Consider the following 20,573-nt stretch of genomic DNA (forward strand, 5'->3'; position numbering starts at 1 on the left):
ACACACAAAATGCTGGAGGAACTCAGTAGGCCAGGCAGGAAAAGAGTACAGCCGACGTTTCGGGCTGAAATGCTTCAGCAGGACTGCCGATAAAACAGAAGAAAGTTCTTTCTCAAAGAGTGATGTGAATGTACAGCATGAAATAGTAGAGGGTAAAGATTAGATCTGTTATCTTTTCAAGCATTTATTATGACTATGGGCTTGAAGTATAGTTGCATGATACAAATTAAGGTATACTTGAACAGAAAGTAAAAGAATAATTTTTAAATTGCTTAACAATGTGATCCTTTACCAGCAGATTTGTTAGTTCTCTTAGAAATAGTTTACAGTTCTTATTTTTTTTAAATTTCAGAATTGCTTTGAGCTCTACATTCCAGATAACAAAGACCAGTTTATTAAGGCCTGCAAGACTGAGGCAGATGGGCGAGTGGTAGAAGGAAGTCATACAGTTTACAGGATATCTGCACCAACCCCAGAGGAGAAAGATGAATGGATAAAATGTATAAAGTGAGTAAATAATTATTCATCGTTCAAGCTATAGATATGATATGCAATACATAATTATATTAATAATATAAATAATATTTTTTACAAATTATTAGGCTTGAGGAATTGGGGGTGCGGTTACATGAAAATAGGATTGTATAGTATTTTTAATTCTGTGATATCAAATGTTCCTCATCTTCATGTACATGAAGTTGTGCCTTCATCATAAATAAACCTGGAACTTCTTCCTGATGAGTTCAAAGTAAGATTCACTGGAAATAATTATGTAAGATGGTGGTAAAATTGAACCCCACACTTGTCACAATCCACACCAGTATTTCATGTTTTTTCCAGTGTAAAGTTTCTAAGTAATGGTTTCCTGTACTGCATAATAACTCTCTACTTTTGGCTAACATTGAAGCCCAAAGGTCCAGGATGTAACTGTGTGGCAGGAAAATAAGGAAAAACACACTGCATTCTTATTTAATAATTTAAAGCAACTTCCTGGCTTCTGAATCAAGCTAAACTTTTTAATAAACTTTCAAAAGATCATCTAGATTCCAGAATGATAGAGGAATGATTTTATATACGTCGATAGTGGTGAGGAGAAGTTAACATCTCATGAATTGGTTTTGGTAACGTAGCATTCCCAAGATGAAAGTTGCTATCATGCTTCCATGAGGGCTTAATCCCTTCACAAATAAAAAGAATTCCCACTCACTAAATCTTCAGATCATCGTTTATCATGAGATGAATTTTCTGAAAGTTAATGCCATATTTTCTGTTAGCTTCCAGAATTCCTTCACTTTTAGGTGCCTGAAATGCCTGGTACTTTCAATAGACATTGGTGCCTTTAAGGAAGGATCCTGGAAGACCCTCTTTCCTGGGGTTTATGATTTCAGTGCAAATTCCCACCATTCCAGATGAATGCCAATGAAGAGACAGCCAAGAAATATTAAAAACAGTTGTAAAGAATCCCATTAGTTTCTAGAAAATTAGATTCAGGTGCCTCCAACATTCTGGGCGTGTGCTGCAATACAAGTCCCAGTAGAACGGAGAATTTATTCTGATACATTTACATAAATTGGTCAACAAGAGAAAACAGTCTGCGCCTGAGGAAGAGCAGCCAGGAAGGGCCATGGTTATCAATGTAATGTTCTGACAAACCCTGATTACTTCTGCCTTTATACGCTCTTCTACTATGTGATTCCTAATCAGGGGCCTGTACACTGCCACCATATGTTTCTTCTTGCCAGTTGACATTTTGGGCCCAGCCCCTTCTTCAGCAGTCAGTTTTGCTGGATTTCCATGGCTCTTTAAGCAGAACTAAGCAAATGGGCAAAGAAGAAAAAAAATCCTTATGTAAATTAATCCTTGTGCATCCCCCTAAATTTTTCTTTTGAGTACAAGGTCATTGGGATCAATCTTCCTGGATAGTTCTTGTAACACGGTAGACCATTGGCCATCATGCCCTTGCTCTGTTGTATTTTATTCTTCTCTATCACTGTTTGGAGCTTACTGAAGCATTGATAAATATCTGTTATACAATACCAGTTAATAAATCATGACTGCAGTTGTTGGAACAATTAAGCCAGAGGATTGAATTATTTATGGTTCAGGTGCGACATTTATATTCAAAGTCTTATGGTGTGTTGTTTAAACTACTTTTGTTTAACTTGCAGGGCGGCAATCAGCAGAGACCCTTTCTATGAAATGCTGGCAGCAAGAAAGAAGAAAGTTTCCTCAACTAAGAAGCATTAGAATGACGGCATTTTATGCTACTTGATTCAAGTATCTTTCTAACATTGACCATTTTGACCCAAAGAGGTCTGTTTTCAAGTGTCAGTAACCACAGTGCATTCTAGGGCTGGGTATGTGCTTGTGCTGGAACGAAGTGCTGAAAGTTAGAAGGCTCTTCTGTTGCCTACTCCTCAACTAATGAAGATATAGTTTTTACTCAAAAAAAAAATCTCTCAATATTTCTCTCTGCACAGCTGGTCTGTTTGTGGAGTCCAGGGCCGCTACTTTACCTCCTCAAAGCTTTATATTTCTTATCAAGAAGCTCTTGATTTAACATTTTTTTTTGGAAGGGGCCTATGATTCTATCAGCCATATTCAAGGACTGGTATGATTGAAAATCCATGTCAGCTCTAGAAGCCCATACATAGAAAGCTATGAAAAACATTCATCTTGGAAAGTTATTAAGGTCAGGATGTCAGTGTTTCATATGCCAGTGGACAGTGTGACAGGTGTTGGGCTATGATTCATGATGTACTAGTAATATGAGGGTGTATAACTGGTCCAGACTGCTGGAGCGAGATAAGTGCCGACATGGAAATCGGAAAATGAGGATTTTCCTGGAATGAAGCCAGTTACATTATAACTGAAAAAAAACGCGCAAGAAGAATCGTCTGTCCTTCAGACAGTACACTTTGATTTAATTTTTTAATTGAAGCTTTTTGTTAATATATGTTTTACTTTTTCTTGTTGATTTCCACTATTCAGTGCACTGGTGAACAATTGCAGGAAAATAAAGAGATGACTAAGCAGTATTAGTCTATTTATCAGAGCTGTATATACTTAATGTAAAAATTTTCTTTTTGTACTTATTCAATTGATTTTAAGTTGTGAGGATAAATTGTTGGAGTAATTTTTCAGTCTTTGCCATTCATACTTGTAGCACTGACAAACCAGGTCAAATAAATCAAATTCTCTGTAATGAACAGTAAGGTCTACTTCCTGTACTTTTAACTGTACACTGCTTAATGTCCTAAAGAAAACTTCATCCTCATCAGCTGAATACCCATTTCCTGTGTGACATTTCTGTATTTCTGTCAGTGAAATTGTTTGATTCTGTTATATGTAAACATTAAAAGGTTTAAATTGTGATACCAATTTTTACATGATTTATAAAATATATGAAATGCTTCCTTTGACATTTGGTGGCATATATTACTTAAACTTGATTTTGTTAAAGCGTATTGCATTTTTTATTGTTCAGATTGAAAATACTAGATGCAATGATGTTCGGTTCAGAAAGGAACTTAACATTTTTTTATTAATCACCTTGGACAGGCTGGCTTTAAAAAATTAAAAATAACAAGAAAAAATATTAAGTTGAATTCGTAGCAGGATTTGATTTCCTTTAAGTACTACAGGTTTTACCTTGATCTGCTTATTTGATGGTTTCAGTTTGCATCATCATTCCAATTTTCAATTGTACTAGTACAAATTTTTGTAAAGCAACAGAACAATATTTTTTCAGTTGGAAGTAAATTTATTATCAAACAGGAAAATAAAGAATTACAATAGAATTTACAGAAAAACTATACATAAATACTGGGCAAACAACCAGTGTGTAAAAGAAGACAAATTGTGCAAATAAAAATTAAATAACTGAATAAACAATACTGAGAATATGAATTGTAAAAGTCCTTGAAAGTGAGTGCATAGGTTGTGGAATCAGTTCAGATTTGAGGTGAGTGAGGTGCTTCAGGAGCTTGATGAAATAACTCAATGCAAGTTTCAGGACTTGTGCAAACACATTGCTGCAAGTGGGTTCAAATGCACTGGAGTTTTAAAGGGAAAAAAATGGACTATTTAAATTAACATAGAAAGCTAAGTTATTGTATGATGTCAGAACCAACAAAAAAAAAACGTGCTTATGTTTTCAAAGAACAAAATGGTTGATATTCAAAATACATTTGTTATCAATATAGGCATCCGTTAGTCTCGTGAGACCATGGATTTGTGCCTTGGAAGGTTTCCAGGGTGCAGGCCTGGGCACGGTTTTATGGAAGACCGGCAGTTGCCCATGCTGCAAGTCTCCCCTCTCCACGCCACCGATGTTGTCCAAGGGAAGGGCACTAGGGCCGATACAGCTTGGCACTGGTGTCGTCGCAGAGCAATGTGTGGTTAAGTGCCTTGCTCAAGGTCACAACACGCTGCCTCAGCTGAGACTCGAACTAGCTACCTTCACTAGACTGACGCTTTAACCACTTATTAACACATTTGTTATCAAATAATGTATAAATGATCCAACCTTGAGATCTGTCTACTTACAGGCAGCCACAAAGCAAGAAACCTGAAAGAACTCAATTTAAAAAAAGAGACCAGCCCCCAATGCGCCGAGAAGGCGGGGGGGAACACAAATCACGCAAGCAAAAGAAGCGAATAACAACTCGGCATTCTGAGCCAAGTTGAGTCCTTGGATCCAAATCCCTGGAGCAGCTCAGAGTAGGCCCAAAGCCTCAGTATCAGTTCATCATATTAGCAAGGCAAGTCACCACAAAGTTCGCAGACATGAAGCACAGCAGCTGGGCACAATCTCACAAGCCTCAGTGTCACAGAGAGAGGAGTGAACATCATGGGAGAGTGAGCAAAATTAGCCTGGCACTTGACACATTGCCTTTCCAGACTACCTGGGCTGGCATTTAAATTGTCCAAACAGTGGATCATATCTTGCCTTAGGACCTGGGTTCCGCTGCGATGAAATACTCCAGGCCTAGGTTTCACTGCCAAAGAAGCTGTTCTTGACCTCTCCAAACCGGCTCGGCACTTAGAGTGATTCAACCAAATACCATGGACAGGAATCAAATCTCCTCAGCCTCAACTTCACTCCGAATCACTCACTCCAACTCATCTATGTTGATTTTTGCAGTGCAACAGCACCACTCATCTCTTGAATTTGTTTTGCCTTCGCTCGCCTCTTAATTGTTTTGTGGTGATAGTTTACCGCAATCTACTTTTTAAAAAAAAGTGTTACTGGTAAAGATTTTTGTCAAATTTCTTTGCTTTCAAAATAACAGTAAGTTGTTGCACACCTTCAGTAGCACCATCTTAAACCGGAAGAACAAGGGGTTTTAGCATTCTCCAAAAGATTTAGAATATATTGGCTTTTAATGTTATTTATATGCATTTATTTTACACATAATGAATGCACAAAATAAGTGCTGATTATTGATAGAAGCCAATGTTATTTTCATGGTTTAGAAAGTTTCACTCATACATAAAGACTATTTATTTAAGAGAATCTTGCAAGCTGAGAGCAATGGTTGAGGAAATAGGATTTTAAATTACGATGACCTAATTGTATAAGACATTGGGTGAAATTGATTTACCTGTACTGCAATAGACATGGAAAATTCTGTAAGCACCAATCAGGTTGTGCAGTATCTGTGGAGAGGGAAACAGCCGATGTTTTCGTGAGGATAGGGAATGATGGAAGTAAATTTAAATTTTAGTTGCACAAAAAGGATGAGCATCCAAATATATAAGGTAGGGGAGGTTGACTGTTAAAAGTGGTGGTGGTAAGGAAGGCAAATGCATTGTTAGCATTTGTTTCCAGAGGACTAGAATATAAAAGCAAGGATGCAATACTAAGGCTTTATAATGCAGTTGACATAATATGAGCAGTTTTGAGCCCCATGTCTAAGAAAGGATGTGCTGTTACTGAAGAGGATGCAGAGGTGGTTTATGAAATGACCCCAGAAATGGAAAGGTTAATATATGAAGAACATTTGATGGCTCTGGGCCTGTACCCGCTGGAGTTTAGAAGAACGATGGGGGACCTCATTGAAACCTATCAAATATTGAAAGACTTGGACAGAGTGAACGTTGAAAGGAATGTTTCCAATAATGGGTGAGTCTAGGACCAGAGGGCATAGCCTAAAAATAGAAGGATATCCCTTTAGAACAGAGATGAGGAATTTCTTTAGCCAGAGGGTGGCATTCATTACCACAGATGGTTGTGGAGGCCAAGTCATTGGGTGGTTAAATATGTTCTTGATTAATAAGGGTGTTAAAGTTTACAGGGTGAAGACAAGAGAATGGGATTGAGAGGGAAAATAAATCAGCCAAGATGAAATGGCAGAGTAGACTCAATGGACAGAATGGTCTAATTCTGCTCCTATGTCTTCTGGTCTAATGATTTGTCTGAGATGTGTAAAGGCTAATGAATAGGAGCAATGGCTGGAAAAAGCTTAGGTAAGAAGAAACTAGTGAAATCTGTAATTACATAGAGGTAGGGAAATATAATTGAAATGTTGGAAATGTTTTATGGAAGCTGTTACTATTATTAGAGTCCAAAAGATTTTTATTTGTGTAGTAGAAAAAAAGGTGTTATTTCCCAAATGATGTTGAGCTTCATTGGAACAGAAGGAAGCCAGATTTGAAATGAAACCGAAGTGATGAAATACTCAGATAGGCAACATCTGTGGGGAGAGAGAGAGAGAGAGAGGGAAAAAAAACAAGTGTTAACAATTCCAGCTAATGAGACTTAATCAGAACTGGAAAGGTGACACCAGGATGGTCAGGAATGAGAATGGCATAGTGACTTAGTGACAATCAACAGGGAGGTTGGGATTATCATTCTGAATTGAGTAAATGTGTTCTGCAAAGCAGAATCAGTGTTTGGTTTCTCCTATGTATAGTGAGCACCAAAAACAGTAAAGTAAATTGAAATAAACTGAAGTAAATTGTTGCTTCACCTGGATGCCTTGTTAAAAGAACAGGACAGGTGTTAAATATGCTGCAGTTATGTCACGGGGGGGGGGGGTGAGGGAGGGGGCTTTGGTGAAGAGAAGCTGGACAGAATGATCCACTTGTGATACTGATAGTGGAGAAGAGGCCAGGTGTCATGGCATTGGAGGTGTTGGAAATTAAAGTTATTCCACTGAATGTGAAGGGTGATATGGTAGGAGGCACAGAGTCTCACTCAGGAGCCATAATGGATAAATTCTGTGTAGTAAATAATGTTTTGAGAGTGTATTTTAAATATATCCACATACACCTTGTCATGTATGAGTGAAACTTATTAAACCATGAAAATTATGAGGAGTTCTCTCTTTAGTTAATTAACAAAGTGAATGAAGCATTATTCTGTTTTAGAGTTATGATTTGCCATGGAATCTATTAATGGTATGTTAATTGGGAAGCTGGATCTATCACATTATAATTACAACAAAATAATCTGGAACATTGCACAATGATGAAAAATGTTGAAATTGCAGCTTTTTAGCTAATTATTGATGTCTGTGCTTTTGCGTTTTTGCAGGATGATCGTAGTTTAAATTCAGTACACATTGCCTGTAAATTGGGTTCAAGCATACATGCATGAGATCCCTGCCAAATTCAGGAAGGCCATGTTTGGAAATTAAAATGAATCATGCTATTTTTTTCTCTCAGCATTACAAAACTGAAAATTAGACCCGCTGTTGCTAGCTCTTGAGCCAGCCTTCAAGAAAGAATTACTGGGCAGCATAATCCAGCGCTTATAGGCGGAGGTTTTCAGAACAGGGTCAGAGCCAAAATGGTATTCAAGTCATGGTGTAGTAGAATTTCTGGGCAATGTGCTATTGGTTTTGATTATTAGAGATAAAACAGAAAAAGTTTAGAAATATTCAGATCATGTAACATCTGTATTTCAAATCAATGAATTGGATAATGTTAGATACAAAAATAATTAAATATTGAATAAGGGTGGGGAGAGGCAGAGAAGACAAGGGGGAGGCTTTTGATATGGTGTAGGCAAGAGAGGGTGAATGACAAAAGTAATGGGAGAGTTAGTTAACAAAAGTGATGGAGATAATTGAATTAAAAAATGGTAAAAATATCTGGGAAGTGGTGGCTAAGATCTAAATAGGAGAACAAAAAACTTGAGTGTTGGAAATCTGAGATTGAGAACTACAATGCTGAATACCTGAACATGTGAATTTCAAGTAGGAAGATGAGCTGTTGTTGCTGAAGATTTCGTTAGTCTTAAAACCAAACTATTTGAGGAACTCAATGGGTGAAGCAGCATCTGTAAAAGCAAAGGGATAGATGACATTTTGGGTTGAGACTGTATTGGGACTGAGAATATAGAAGGGAGAATGCCAGCGTAAAGAACCAGGAAGGAGGGGTGAGATGGCTGATGGAGGAAAGGGAAGGAAGAGTTTAGAGAATGAAAGTTGGATTCACAGTCTCGAAGGTGATGATTGTAAGCAAATGAGGGAAGGATTAGACAGGGTAGACTGGAGGAGAAGAAACCAAGTGGATAAGTGTGTGAGTGATGGGCAGAAGGAAGTATGGAAGATGAACAAAGGGAAGTGATTCAATCAATGGGAAGAGAACATGGGTGTGTTACTTAGAATAGGAAAGTTCAATGTTCATATATATTGGACTGTAGGTTGCCAAAGTAGACTATGAGGTGTGGTTCCTCTAATTTTCTTTTCGCCTCTCCTTAACAGTGGACAAGATGTGAGGCTGGGAAGCAGAGTTTAAATGACATGCAATTCAAGGCTGAAGATGGCTGTTAAAGATAGATGAAGGTACTCCATAAAATGGGTGTCCACTCTACAGTCTGGATTCACTGTTTCGGAGACCACACTGAGAATACCAAGTATAATTGACGAGGTTGGAGGAGGTCCACATGAATCTTTGCCTTGCCTGGAAGGCTTTTCATGTCTGTGGTGCTGAGGGAAGAGGGCTGCCTGATATGGATGCAAGGAAGAGTGCCAGGGTAAGGATGAAGAGTTCCAGAAAATCAGAGAGAGAGAGAGAGAGAGAGAGAGAGAGAGAGAGATCTCTGAAGAGCAAAAAGATCTGGGAGGACGGGGTTTGGGATAGAGGGGAAGATGTGATTGTTGGTGAGATCCCATCATAGCATGCAAAAAATGCTAAGTTGGACGGAGATCTAGAGGTGAAGAACGGGAACTATCTCTCTTGTGTCTTGGGGAGAGGGCAAGGGTGACGAGAGGAGAGGGTTGAGATCAGATGTACCGGAAAAAGTGAGTGAGGGTTCAATACATTACAAAGAGGGGAGGCCACATTTCCTGAAAAAGGAAAATTCAGACAGCCTAGAATGGAAACGCTCACCTTAAACAAATGCTTGCGTAGATAGGAAACTATGCAAAAGGATGCCTTCCTTACAGGAGACAGAGTGGGAGGAGTACAAGTTAGTGTGTTCATAGTAGGCAGCGGGGGATAGTTTATCTCTTAGGATAGCGGCATTCAGAAAAAGAGACAAATGTCAGGAATGGTCCAAGTGAACTTGAGGCCAATGTGGAAGTAGGAAAGGTGATACACTTGATGAGGATCTGACCGAGTGAAAGAAGCAGCACTAATACAGTTGTTGATGTTGCATAGTGTTGGGGAGAGGTGCATGCAGGTTTAATTGGAAGATTATATGTTGTCTAAGACAGGACCCAATATAATGGGGAATTGAAGTCACAAGATTTTAATTGTTGCCTCCCCAAAACCCCAGACATGCCTACCTTACAGAGGGGAAATTCAATTTCATGTGCTTAATATGTGCTGTACAAATATGGATTTTTAATCAGGGGGTGTGCAAAAACATGAAACTGATCAACACAAACTGAGTGCTTTAGGAACTCAGCAAGTCAGGCAGTATCTATGGAGGGGAATAAACGGTTGAGGTTTTGAGATACTGCCTGACTTGCTGAGTTTCTCCAGCATGTTGTGTGTGTTGCTCAAGATTTTCAGCTTCTGTGGAATTTCTTGTATTTATGAAATTGACCAAAATAATTTAAAAAAAGAGTGCACTGGTGATCCATGCTCAAAAGTTGTGTGCTAAAATAGGACGTGCACAATTCCCAGCAGTTTCTTGCCCAATTTAATGCAGCTGTAAATACTTTGTAGCACAATCAGAAAACAACAATTACCCTGAATAACTTGTTCCCCATGGCAGCGAAGTGCATTATGGTTGCCAGAGAAAAGGGAGAATTAAGGGGAAAGGAAGAATGCACCAAGGGTTAATCATAAGGACATCCAATTTCTGACGAACTAGAAGAGGGGTCTACTGTGAACTAACGAGAATAGATATTCACAAGGAGAGTGGCTGATATTCCCCTTAAAGACTGAAAATGCAGGAACCATGAAACGATGGCAGTAGTTCCGCTGCATGCAGGGTGCAGACATCCCACCTCTCCCGGAAGTTCTGGGAGTCTCCCGCATATTAATAGTGGCTCCCTGATGCCCGGCAATTATATACAACATCCCAGAAACCGATTTTTGAGAGGGAGAGCGAGCATCCTGATTGGTCTCTCTTCGTGCTAGGAGCGGTCCCCAACCACCGGGCCGCAAGGAAACGGTATGATTTGGCGATATGAACTGATATGAGTCAGCTGCACCTTTCCTCATTCCCTGTCACGCACTGTTGAACTTGAATGCACTCGAGGTCATTAGCCACGTATCATCCACGTCAGCGCGGGAAGATCAATACTCCTCGAGTTTGCAAATGACGGTGGGCTGAAAAGTATGTTTAACATAACATCTCTGCCGGCATTCTGGATCAAAGTCAAGGCTGAATATCCTGAGATATCCACGGAAGCACTGAAAACATTGCTTCCATTTCCAACATATCTCTGTGAAGCGGGCTTTTCTGCAATGAATGCAACGAAAACTAAATTGCGGAATAGACTGTTCATAAGGAACTCCTTTCGAGTATCGCTGTCTCCCATCACCCCTCGATGGCACCGTCTCGTTGCAGGGAAACAAGCCCAGGGCTCCCACTGATTCAGCGATATTGGTGTGTTGCAATGATTTTATATGTTCATATGGGGAAAATATGTGCTGTGTGTTTAATATCCAAATGTTACTTAAAATGCTATGATGCTATTGACTTATAATTGACTTATCACTATATTCATGCGAGGAAAATATGCGCTGTGTGTTTAATATTAAAGTCGTTAGATAAACGCTTTTAGAAATGAAATTAAGTGTATTAGCCACTTATAAGTGATTTATAGTTGACTTATCACCTATATTCCGGTCGTGATTAACACCCCCCCCCCCCCCCCCGTCGGCCGGTCCTCAAGAATATTGTCAATATTAAACTGGTCAGCTGTGCAAAAAAGGTTGGTGACTCCTGCTAAGTAGACCTATCAGTTTTCTCTGTGGGCGGGCTTTACAGTCGACCTCAAAAGATAATGACAGGGTTGCTTGCTGCACTGTTTGCAACAATGACTTTTCTATTGCCCATGGTGGGTTAAAATGTAAAAGACATGTCGAGGTGAGTTTAACAGATGTCATTCGTTTATTAGCATAGCTAACATTATTTAAACTAACAACATACATCAAAGTTGCTGGTGAACGCAGCAGGCCAGGCAGCATCTATAGGAAGAGGCGCAGTCGACGTTTCAGGCCGAGACCCTTCCTGACGAAGGGTCTCGGCCTGAAACGTCGACTGCGCCTCTTCCTATAGATGCTGCCTGGCCTGTTGCGTTCACCAGCAACTTTGATGTATGTTGCTTGAATTTCCAGCATCTGCAGAATTCCTGTTGTTTTTATTATTTAAACTAGCTGGCTGTTACGGAGCTACGCTATTAATGTCCTACGTGATGAGGTCAAACTCCCTGTAGACTTGCTTAAAGTTGTAATAGAATAAACATGATAATATAAGTACATATTTTAATGTCACATTTTCTGCATATGCCCAACTTGGTTTACAGATTAGAAAAAATCACTGAACAAAGTATTACATACACCCTTGGAGGTCGACGGGGCGGGGGGAGCGGGGGTGCTACCTCCCTGAAATGAGCTTTTGCAGGGTGGGATGTCTGAGGGTGGGTCAACAGAAATTGATCTGACACTTAACACACAATGAAGTGTTAACCATACCAACTGTCGGCCAATATTTTTCCCTCAATAATTTTTAGCTATGTAGCCATTAATACAATTTGTTCGAATAACTTGGCGTTTAATTGATAGCTGGGTCTGTTGGTTCTTGATCCTCCAAAATATTCCGCATGGAATTTAAACTGGAGGTGGCGGAGGGTGGTGGGCTTAAGAAGGAGATTTTTGAAGAAGAAAAACTGCCTTAAATTTAATTGGGTTTGGTCGTGTGACTGTGTTAGGATTAAGATTATGTCTCCTGTATTAGGAGGCATTTTATTGCACGAATGCAAGCTCAAAACAAAACAGAGAATAAAAACACTTTGGAAAGAATTTCCATCCCCCCCCCCACCGTTATCTCCAAATATAAAATCATATTTGAAGCGAGGAGCCGGACGATCAGAGGCACGTGCTCCGCTCACCCACCCGCTTGGCCAATTGGTTTGGGGAGGGAGCGGTAGGAGCTGCGATGGGATCAATATTTTATATAGAGTTACGACTGTGATCCCAGCTACAGTGGTATTTGCATGAATATGTACATCGGTAAAGGGGTTCTGTGTTAGACTGGGTACTGTATTACAACCTGTAAGGTTGACGGGCGGGTTGCAGGTAACCGCCGCGTGCGGCGTGGCCCGGGGCGGCAGTTGGGTGGCGGTTATTTTTCAACTCCTTTAAAAGCGGGACAAGCAGACAGGTAGGTTTCACCGCGCTAGCCCTATAAACTTTCCACATGCCACTGAAATGCAAAAAAAACCCCTCGAAAGCCGTGCAGCTACACCTATTTATCGCTCTTTGACATATTTTATTTTCCAAGCGTCTGGAGAGGAGGTCCCCCCCCCCCCACATTTTCACGCCCGTCACATGCTCGGCACCTCCTTTCACCCAGTCCACCTCTATCTGCGGTTTGCCCTTTATTTATTTATTTTTGAAACTTTTAAATTTTGTTTTGCACTGTATTTGCTGCTGCAGAATAACATTTCACAGTAAATGTACTAGAAGGGCCGAGATGGCCTGTTTCCGTGCTGTAATTGTTAATTGTCATATAATTGACGATAGAAATATACAAGATGTCAAAAGACACGGACCCAGTGGACAGTCTCTCTCTCCCCCCCCCCCCAGGGTGGAAATATGTATGTGGGTGTGTAATTTTAAGATGATTGGAGGAAAGTATGGGGGGGGGTGTCCGAAGTAGGTTTTTTACACAGAGAGTTGTAAGTACGTGGAACCTGCTGTCAAGGGCGATGGCAGATATATTAGGGTCATTAAAAAAATTGAACAGGTACATGGATTATTGAAAAATTAGAAGGTTATGAGGCAGGAAAGAGATTGATCTTGGAGTAGTTCAAAGTAAATTTATTATCAAAGTATATGTACTGTATGTACCCATCTGCAACCCTGAGATTTATTTCCTTGTGGGCATACACAGTAAATCAAAGAAACACAAAAGAACCAATGAAAGGCCATACCCAACAGGATGGATAAACAACCATTGTGCAATAGACAACAAACTGTGCAAATACAAAAGGAAAAATGAAATAATAATAAATATTGAGAACATGAGATGAAGACTCCTTGAAAGTAAGTCCATAGGTTGTGGGAACAGTTCAGTGATGTGGCAAGTGAAGTTATCCCCACTGGTTCAAGACCCTGTTAGTTGAGGGGTAATAACTGTTCCTGAACTTGGTGGTGAATCCTGAGGCTCTTGTACCTTCTTCCTGATGGCAGCAGCAAGGAGAAGCATAGCCTGGGTTTTGCGGTTCCTTGGTGATGGATACTGCTTTCCCGCGACTGTGCTCCATGTAACTATACTCAGTGGTGTGGAGAGCTTTACCTGTGATAGAGTGGGCCATATCCATTACTTTCTGGCGGCTGTTCCATGCAAAGCCAATGGTATTTCCATACTGTGCCATAATACAACCAGACAATATATGCTGCACCACACGTCTATCAAAGTTTGAGAAGTCATGCTGAATCTTCGTAAATTTCTAAGGAAGTAAAGGCACTGCTGTGTTGTCTTTGTAATTGCACATACATGCTGGACACAGGACATCTGAAATGATAAGACGAGGAATTTAAAGTTGCTGACGCTCTCCGCCTCTGATCCACTGATGAGGACTGGCTCATGGACCTCCAGTTTCTTCCTCTTGCAGTCAATGATCAGCTCCTTGGTTCTGTTGACATTGAGTGAGAGGTTGTTGTGGTGCCACTCAGTTAGATTTTCAATCTCCCTCCTATATGCTTATTCATCACTGCCTTTGATTTGTGCATTGACAGTGCTGTTGTCAGCAAACTTCAATATGGCATTGGAGTTGTGCTTAAACTCACAGTTACAAGGATAAATCGAGTAGAACAGAGGGCTATGCACACAGCCTTGTAGTGCACCTGTGCAGATGGCACAATGTCATGGGCTGGAGGGCCTGTACTGTGCAGTACTGTTCTACGCTCTAATAATAAATCTGATACAGATCCTTCATCCTGCACTGTTTCATGAAGGTTAATCGTATCATTAGGGATGTCTGCTACCCTGTCTATTCCCTTTTCTCTTTTTTTCCTTCTGGGAGCGTGAAGTCTCAGACAACCAGACTTAGGAACACCTTTATTCCCTCATTGCTAGCAGAGTTGTCTTTCATGCCTCCTTACCAGTGGTGCGCCCACCTCTGACTCTTAACCCTACCTTTCCCCTTTATTCCTTATTGTCACTTTAGTGCTTCTTTTCTGCAGGGTGGAAACTTTCCAGGCTGGAAGTTTTAAGTACTAGGGGACATGAGAGAGGGAAGTTTTAAAGGAGATGTGAGGGGCTCTTTTTTTTTATAAACAGAGTGTTGGGTGCCAAGAGGTAGACACAGATACAGTAGTGGAATTTGAGACAGTGACACATAATCCATATAGTTGCATTTCTTTTATATTTATGTGCATGCAGAAGAGATGCAGATGAATTTGACACTGTGACGATATAGTGAGCTGAAGGATATTTCTTGTGCTAGATCTACTGTTCCTTGTACTTAAGTGTACAATATATCTTTGCACCATCTATCCCGCTGTTTTGTGCTCGCTGCATTTATTATTATTATGGATATTATTTTGTAAGTTTTATGTGGACAAGGAAATGTATTGCACCCTGGTGTTTATAACAATAAATGAATCTGAATCTGAAACTTGAACACTGAATAAAAATAGGAAATTTGAGTATTTTGATTCATTGGTCCTACAGAGAATGTTTGAATCGATTTTCCTGTTCCATTTTTTTGTGTGGGGAGGAGGGATTTGGGGGCTGATGATCGTGCTGCCGTTCTTTTTTAGTTTTGTGGTTATCTGGAGGAAAAGAATTTCAGACTTCTATACTTTGATAATAAATGCATCTTTGAAATTGACCATAAGACTATAAGACATAGGGGCAGAATTAGGCCAATTAGACACCTATCCATTCTGAGGCTGTGTCCTCTTATCCTAGAATCCCCCACCATGGGAAACATCCTTTTCACATCTACTCTGTCTAGGCCTTTCAACATTGAAATGGTTTCAATGAGAACCCCTCCCTCATCCTTCTAAATTCCAGCAAGTACAGGCCCATCAAACATTACTCATATGATAGCCCTTTCATTCCTGGAATCATCCTTGTGAAACTCCTCTGAACCCTCTCCAATGCCAGCACATTGTTTAGATAAGGAGCCCCAAACTGTTCACAATACTGAAGCTGAGGCCTCACCAGTGCTTTATAAAACCTCAGCATCACATCCCTGCTCTTATATTCTAGACCTCTTGAAATGAATGCTAACATTGCATTTGCCTTCACCACCGACTCAGCCTCCAAGTTAAGCTTTAGGGTGTTCTGCACTAGGTCTCCCAAGTCCTTTTGCATCTCAGATTTTTGGATTTTCTCCCTGTTTTGAAAATAGTCTGCACATTTGTTCTACAAAAGTACATGAGAATGCATTTTCCAACACTGTATTTCATTTGCCATTTTCTTCCCCATTCTCCTAATCTGTTTAAGTCCGACTGCAGCCTTCCTGTTTCCCCAACACTACCTGCCCCTTCACCAATCTTTGTATCATCTCCAAACTTGGCAACAAAGTCATCTACTTCATCATTGAAATAATTGATACACAGTGTAAAATGAAGCCATCCCAACATGGACCCCTGCAGAACACCACTAGTCACTGGCAGCCAACCAGAAAAGGATCCTTTTATTCCCACTTACTGCCTCCTACCAATCAGCCAATGCTCTAACTATGCTAGTAACTTTCCTGTAACATGACAGGCACTTAACTTAAGCAGCCTCATGTGTGGCACTTTTACAAAGGCCCTCTGAAAATCCAAAAATATAACATCCATTGCATTGCTTTTATCCATCCTAGTTGTAATCTCCTCAAAGAATTCCTTCCTACAAGACAAGATTTTCCTTAAGGAAACCATACTGACTGTGTCACTAAGTACTCCATAATCTCTTCCTTAACAATTGGACTCCAGAATCTTCCCAGCCACTGAGATAAGGCCAACTGGTCTATAATTTCCTTTCAGCTGCCTCCCTCCTTTGAAAATGAGTAGAGTGACATTTACAATTTTTCAGCCCTCTGAAACAATGCCAAAGTGTAATGATTCTTGAAAGATCATTACTAATGCCTCCACAATCTCTACTGTTACCTCTTTCAGAACCCTGGGGTGACATTCATCTGGTCTGGGTGACTTATGTGCCTATAGGACTTTCAGCTTCTTGAGCACCTGACACTTCTCTTCCCTCACACCCTTCAACACCTGGCACACTGCTAGTGCCTTCCAAAGTGAAATCTGATGCAAAACACTCATTTAGTTCATCTGCCGCCTCCTCGTCCCCCAGTTTTATTTCTCCGGCCTCATTTTTTAACGGTCTTGTATCCATTCTCATCTCTCTTTTATTTTTTATATACTTGAAAAAGCCTTTTCTATCCACCTTGATATTGTTTGCTGGCTTGCTTTCATATTTCGTCTTTTCTCTTCTAACGATTTTTAGTTGCTCTCTAGGTTTTTAAAAGCTTCCCAATCCTCTGTATTCCCACTAATTTTTGCTTTGTCTTATACTCTCTCTTTTGCTTTTACATTAGCTTTGTCTTCTTTTGTCAGCCATGGTTGTACTATATTGCTATTTGAGTATTTCTTTGTTTATGGAATACATCTATCCTGCACCTTCCTCATTTTTCCCCAGAAATTGAAGCCATTGCTGCTCTGCTGTCATCCCTGACAACTCCTCTCTCATATAATTGTAATTGAAATTACAATTACAAGAACTGTAATTTCTTTTACTCCACTGAAATATTGCTTCGTGAGACTTTATTTTCTTCCTATCAAATTTCAAGTTGAACTCAATCATATTGTGATCACTGCTTTCTAAGAGTTCCTTTACCTTAAGCTCCCTAATTGCCTCTAGTTCATTACATAACACCCAATCCAGTATAGCTGTTACCCTCGTAGGCTCAATGACAAGCTGCTCTAAAAAGCTATCTCGTAGACATTCAACAAATTCACTCTCTTGAGATCCATTACCAACCTGATTTTCCCAATCTACCTGCATGTTAAAATCTCCCATGACTATCGTAATATTGCCCTCTTGACACACTTGTTCTATTTCCCGTTGTAATCTGTAGTCCACATCCCAGCTGCTGTTGGGAGACCTATATATAACTGCCATCAGGATCCTTTTACCCTTCCAGTTTCTGAACGCATCTTTCTACTGATTTGATGCCATTTTTACCAGCAGAGCCACGCCACCCCCTTTGCCTACGTTCTTATCCCTCCAATACAGTGTCTAACCTTGGACATTCAGCTCCCAACTACGACCATCCTTCAGCCATGATTCAGTGACGGCCACAGCATAATACCTGACAATCTGTAGAAGTGCAACAAGATCCTCACCTTATTTCTTATACTTTGTGCACTGAGATAGAACACTTTGAGTCCTGCATTTGCTCCCCTTTTTGATTCTGCATCCCTAATGCACTGTTGCTCACCCTGTTGGCTGCAATTTTGACCTATCATCTGCATGCCCTTCCTAACAGTCTGATTGTATGCCATTTTTGCTTTTTTACCTTCTGTCCTATCCCTAATCCCTTCACTCCAGTTCCTAATCCACTGCCAAATTAGTTTAAAACCCTCCCCAACAGCTCTAACAAACCTGCCTGTAAGAATTTTGGTCCCCATCTGGTTCAGGTGCAACCTATCCCTTTCGTTCAGGTCATACCTCCCCCAGAACAGATTCCAATGATCCGAGAACCTGAAGCCTTGCCCCTGCACAGCTACGCATTTATCTGCCAAATCATCCTGTTTTTACTCTCACTGGGTACTTTGATTCCTTGGTCCTGCAGAGAATATTTGAATCTTGATGGGAGAAGGATTTCAGCAGAATTCAATGCAGTTTGAAGTTGGGGGGCTATTACATGTGTCACTTGAAGGACAAGTAACCTGTCAGTAGTGGATCCAGGAAGCACCTGACAGAATGGAATAGGTGGGCAAGGGGAGTTTATAAGTGTATGCAACTTTTACAATTGAAATAGTTTTATCAGGTCTAAAAACATGAAAGTGAGAGACGGATGTTTTTAATTTAGCTGAGATATTATTTGTAGTTGCTCAAATCAGAATACAGGAAAATACCTTATCAGAGTTTGGAAAAGATTAAATTAGCAAAGATAAATATTCTGTCTGTCGAAAAATTAATCTGAGTAAATATCTCCACCTCTAATACTCAAGCTGGAATATTTGATGCATTACATGCAGATCAGTTCCTTAGCAATGAACAACAAATCTGCAATGATGATAGCAGTTGTCTCAGACATCCAGTTCACACTAGAAAATTGAAATCTGACATCATGGATCCTTGTTTCCTTCCATCTGTTTCTTCAGTTTTGGTTGTGGGTTTTGATCACAGATCTGTTGATTGTTTAAGCTAATTTATGGAAGTCCTCAAAATGAGAAAGTGGGATATGGTATCAGCAAAGGTCATGGTAAGTGGAATTGATAGTATTTGAATATTACATCACTACAAAGGGGAGACTGCCCTAGAAATTAGGGACGTGCAAGACACAATACCTATGTAGCGAAGGGAATTCAACACATCTAATTTTGATATAAAGAATTTAAGGGGTAATATGCACTAAATCGTGTATTGTCTGCACATACACTACTTGGTCATAATAGTCCTTGTGTGTCTCTGTATACTAAATAGTAATGCTTTAAAGGACTTGGAGAGATCTGTATTCTCGTATACAAATTTTAAGAGGGGTTATTGAAAAGAGGGATTAATGGTTGTTATAGCCAATATAGTGTAAAGGTTATGATAAATTTTGATAAATGAATTATTTCCTAGTTGGAGAATGGTGATAGCAAAAGATAGAACCAAGATTGTTCCTCTCAAAGTAGGGATAGTTTTGCAAAGATTTGACAGAAACTTTTGAAATAATTCATGGTTTTGAGAACAAATAAACATGTTTCCTGTGTCAGAAATGGTGGCATGCTTTTAAGATAATAGTAACAACACTTTAAGGCGCTTGAGGATAGCTAAATTTATGCACCTTGTTATTGCAACTGGAGTTTGTTGCCTGAAAGAGTAGTGCAACTCAAAAGGGAATTGGTAATTATTTGTATAGAAATATCTGCAGGATATCTCTTAATGTGCCACATCATTAACTGAATTATGCTGGATGTATCCTGTGTGGGGCTACGAAGAAAAGAAACGATACAATAGGGTATTTATAAAGCTATTGATATTTACTGTGAAAGGGGAAAGAGTTGAGTAGTCAATGGTAGGAGATGGTCAGGCAGAAGCCAGTGATGCATTGTGATTAGGATTATAGGATATGAACATAATGGGGTCAGGTATCGGTGGGATGTGTGTTAGGCAGGTAGTCGTGAAGATATGTTGGTTAGAAAATAATAATTCAATGTGCAATCTATAAAGTTTGGACATGAATATGCAGTAAAGTGGGTAAATTATGTTTGATGGAAAATGATACGTACCAATGCTGCTACAATTATGAAGAAACTATAAGTGAAAGGACAACTTTCATATAAAATTCAATTATAAACACAAGAACTTAGAATGGGGAAAATGTTGACTTATTAATGTAATTTAAAGATGTGATCTCAATAAGTATGACAGAAATGCATACAAAATGTTTAAATGTATCATAGATGGATTTACTTTCTATTCTACCCATTTAGGAAAATAAAGATATTTGATTTCAAGAACTTACGGTACAGTAAAATTGGTTGAAGGGGAACAATGGAAGAAGAGGAAGAAACATCTCACAGACAAGAGGATGACCCACGGATGGCCTTTTTGCAGAGCTTAACTTTATTGTTTTTTGCTATAAAAGAAGATAAATGGGAAAAATTTTCTGGGTCAGAGGAAAACAGACAAATAATGATGAACTTCTTTAATACAGAAGACTTAATGATTCTAGTAATCTATATCAATGCTACAGGGCAATTAACTGCAAATTTAGGAT

General features: G+C 39.6%; 1 protein-coding gene across 4 annotated transcripts in view; it reads left to right on the top strand.

The window, feature by feature from the left end:
- The window catches only part of cyth1b (cytohesin 1b), a 252,469-nt gene extending 248,593 nt beyond the window's left edge, over positions 1–3,876 (top strand). For all 4 annotated transcript variants that reach the window (XM_063074558.1, XM_063074556.1, XM_063074557.1 and 1 more), the window contains exons 12-13: positions 353–507; positions 2,169–3,876. In XM_063074558.1, coding sequence (XP_062930628.1) covers positions 353–507; positions 2,169–2,247 — 234 coding nt within the window. In that variant the 3' untranslated portion in view covers positions 2,248–3,876. The remainder of the gene's footprint in view (positions 1–352; positions 508–2,168) is intronic.
- The last annotated feature ends 16,697 nt before the right edge of the window (positions 3,877–20,573 follow it).

The sequence above is a fragment of the Mobula hypostoma genome, chromosome 22, assembly GCF_963921235.1.
Source record: "Mobula hypostoma chromosome 22, sMobHyp1.1, whole genome shotgun sequence".
In the NCBI taxonomy this organism is placed as follows: domain Eukaryota; kingdom Metazoa; phylum Chordata; class Chondrichthyes; order Myliobatiformes; family Myliobatidae; genus Mobula; species Mobula hypostoma.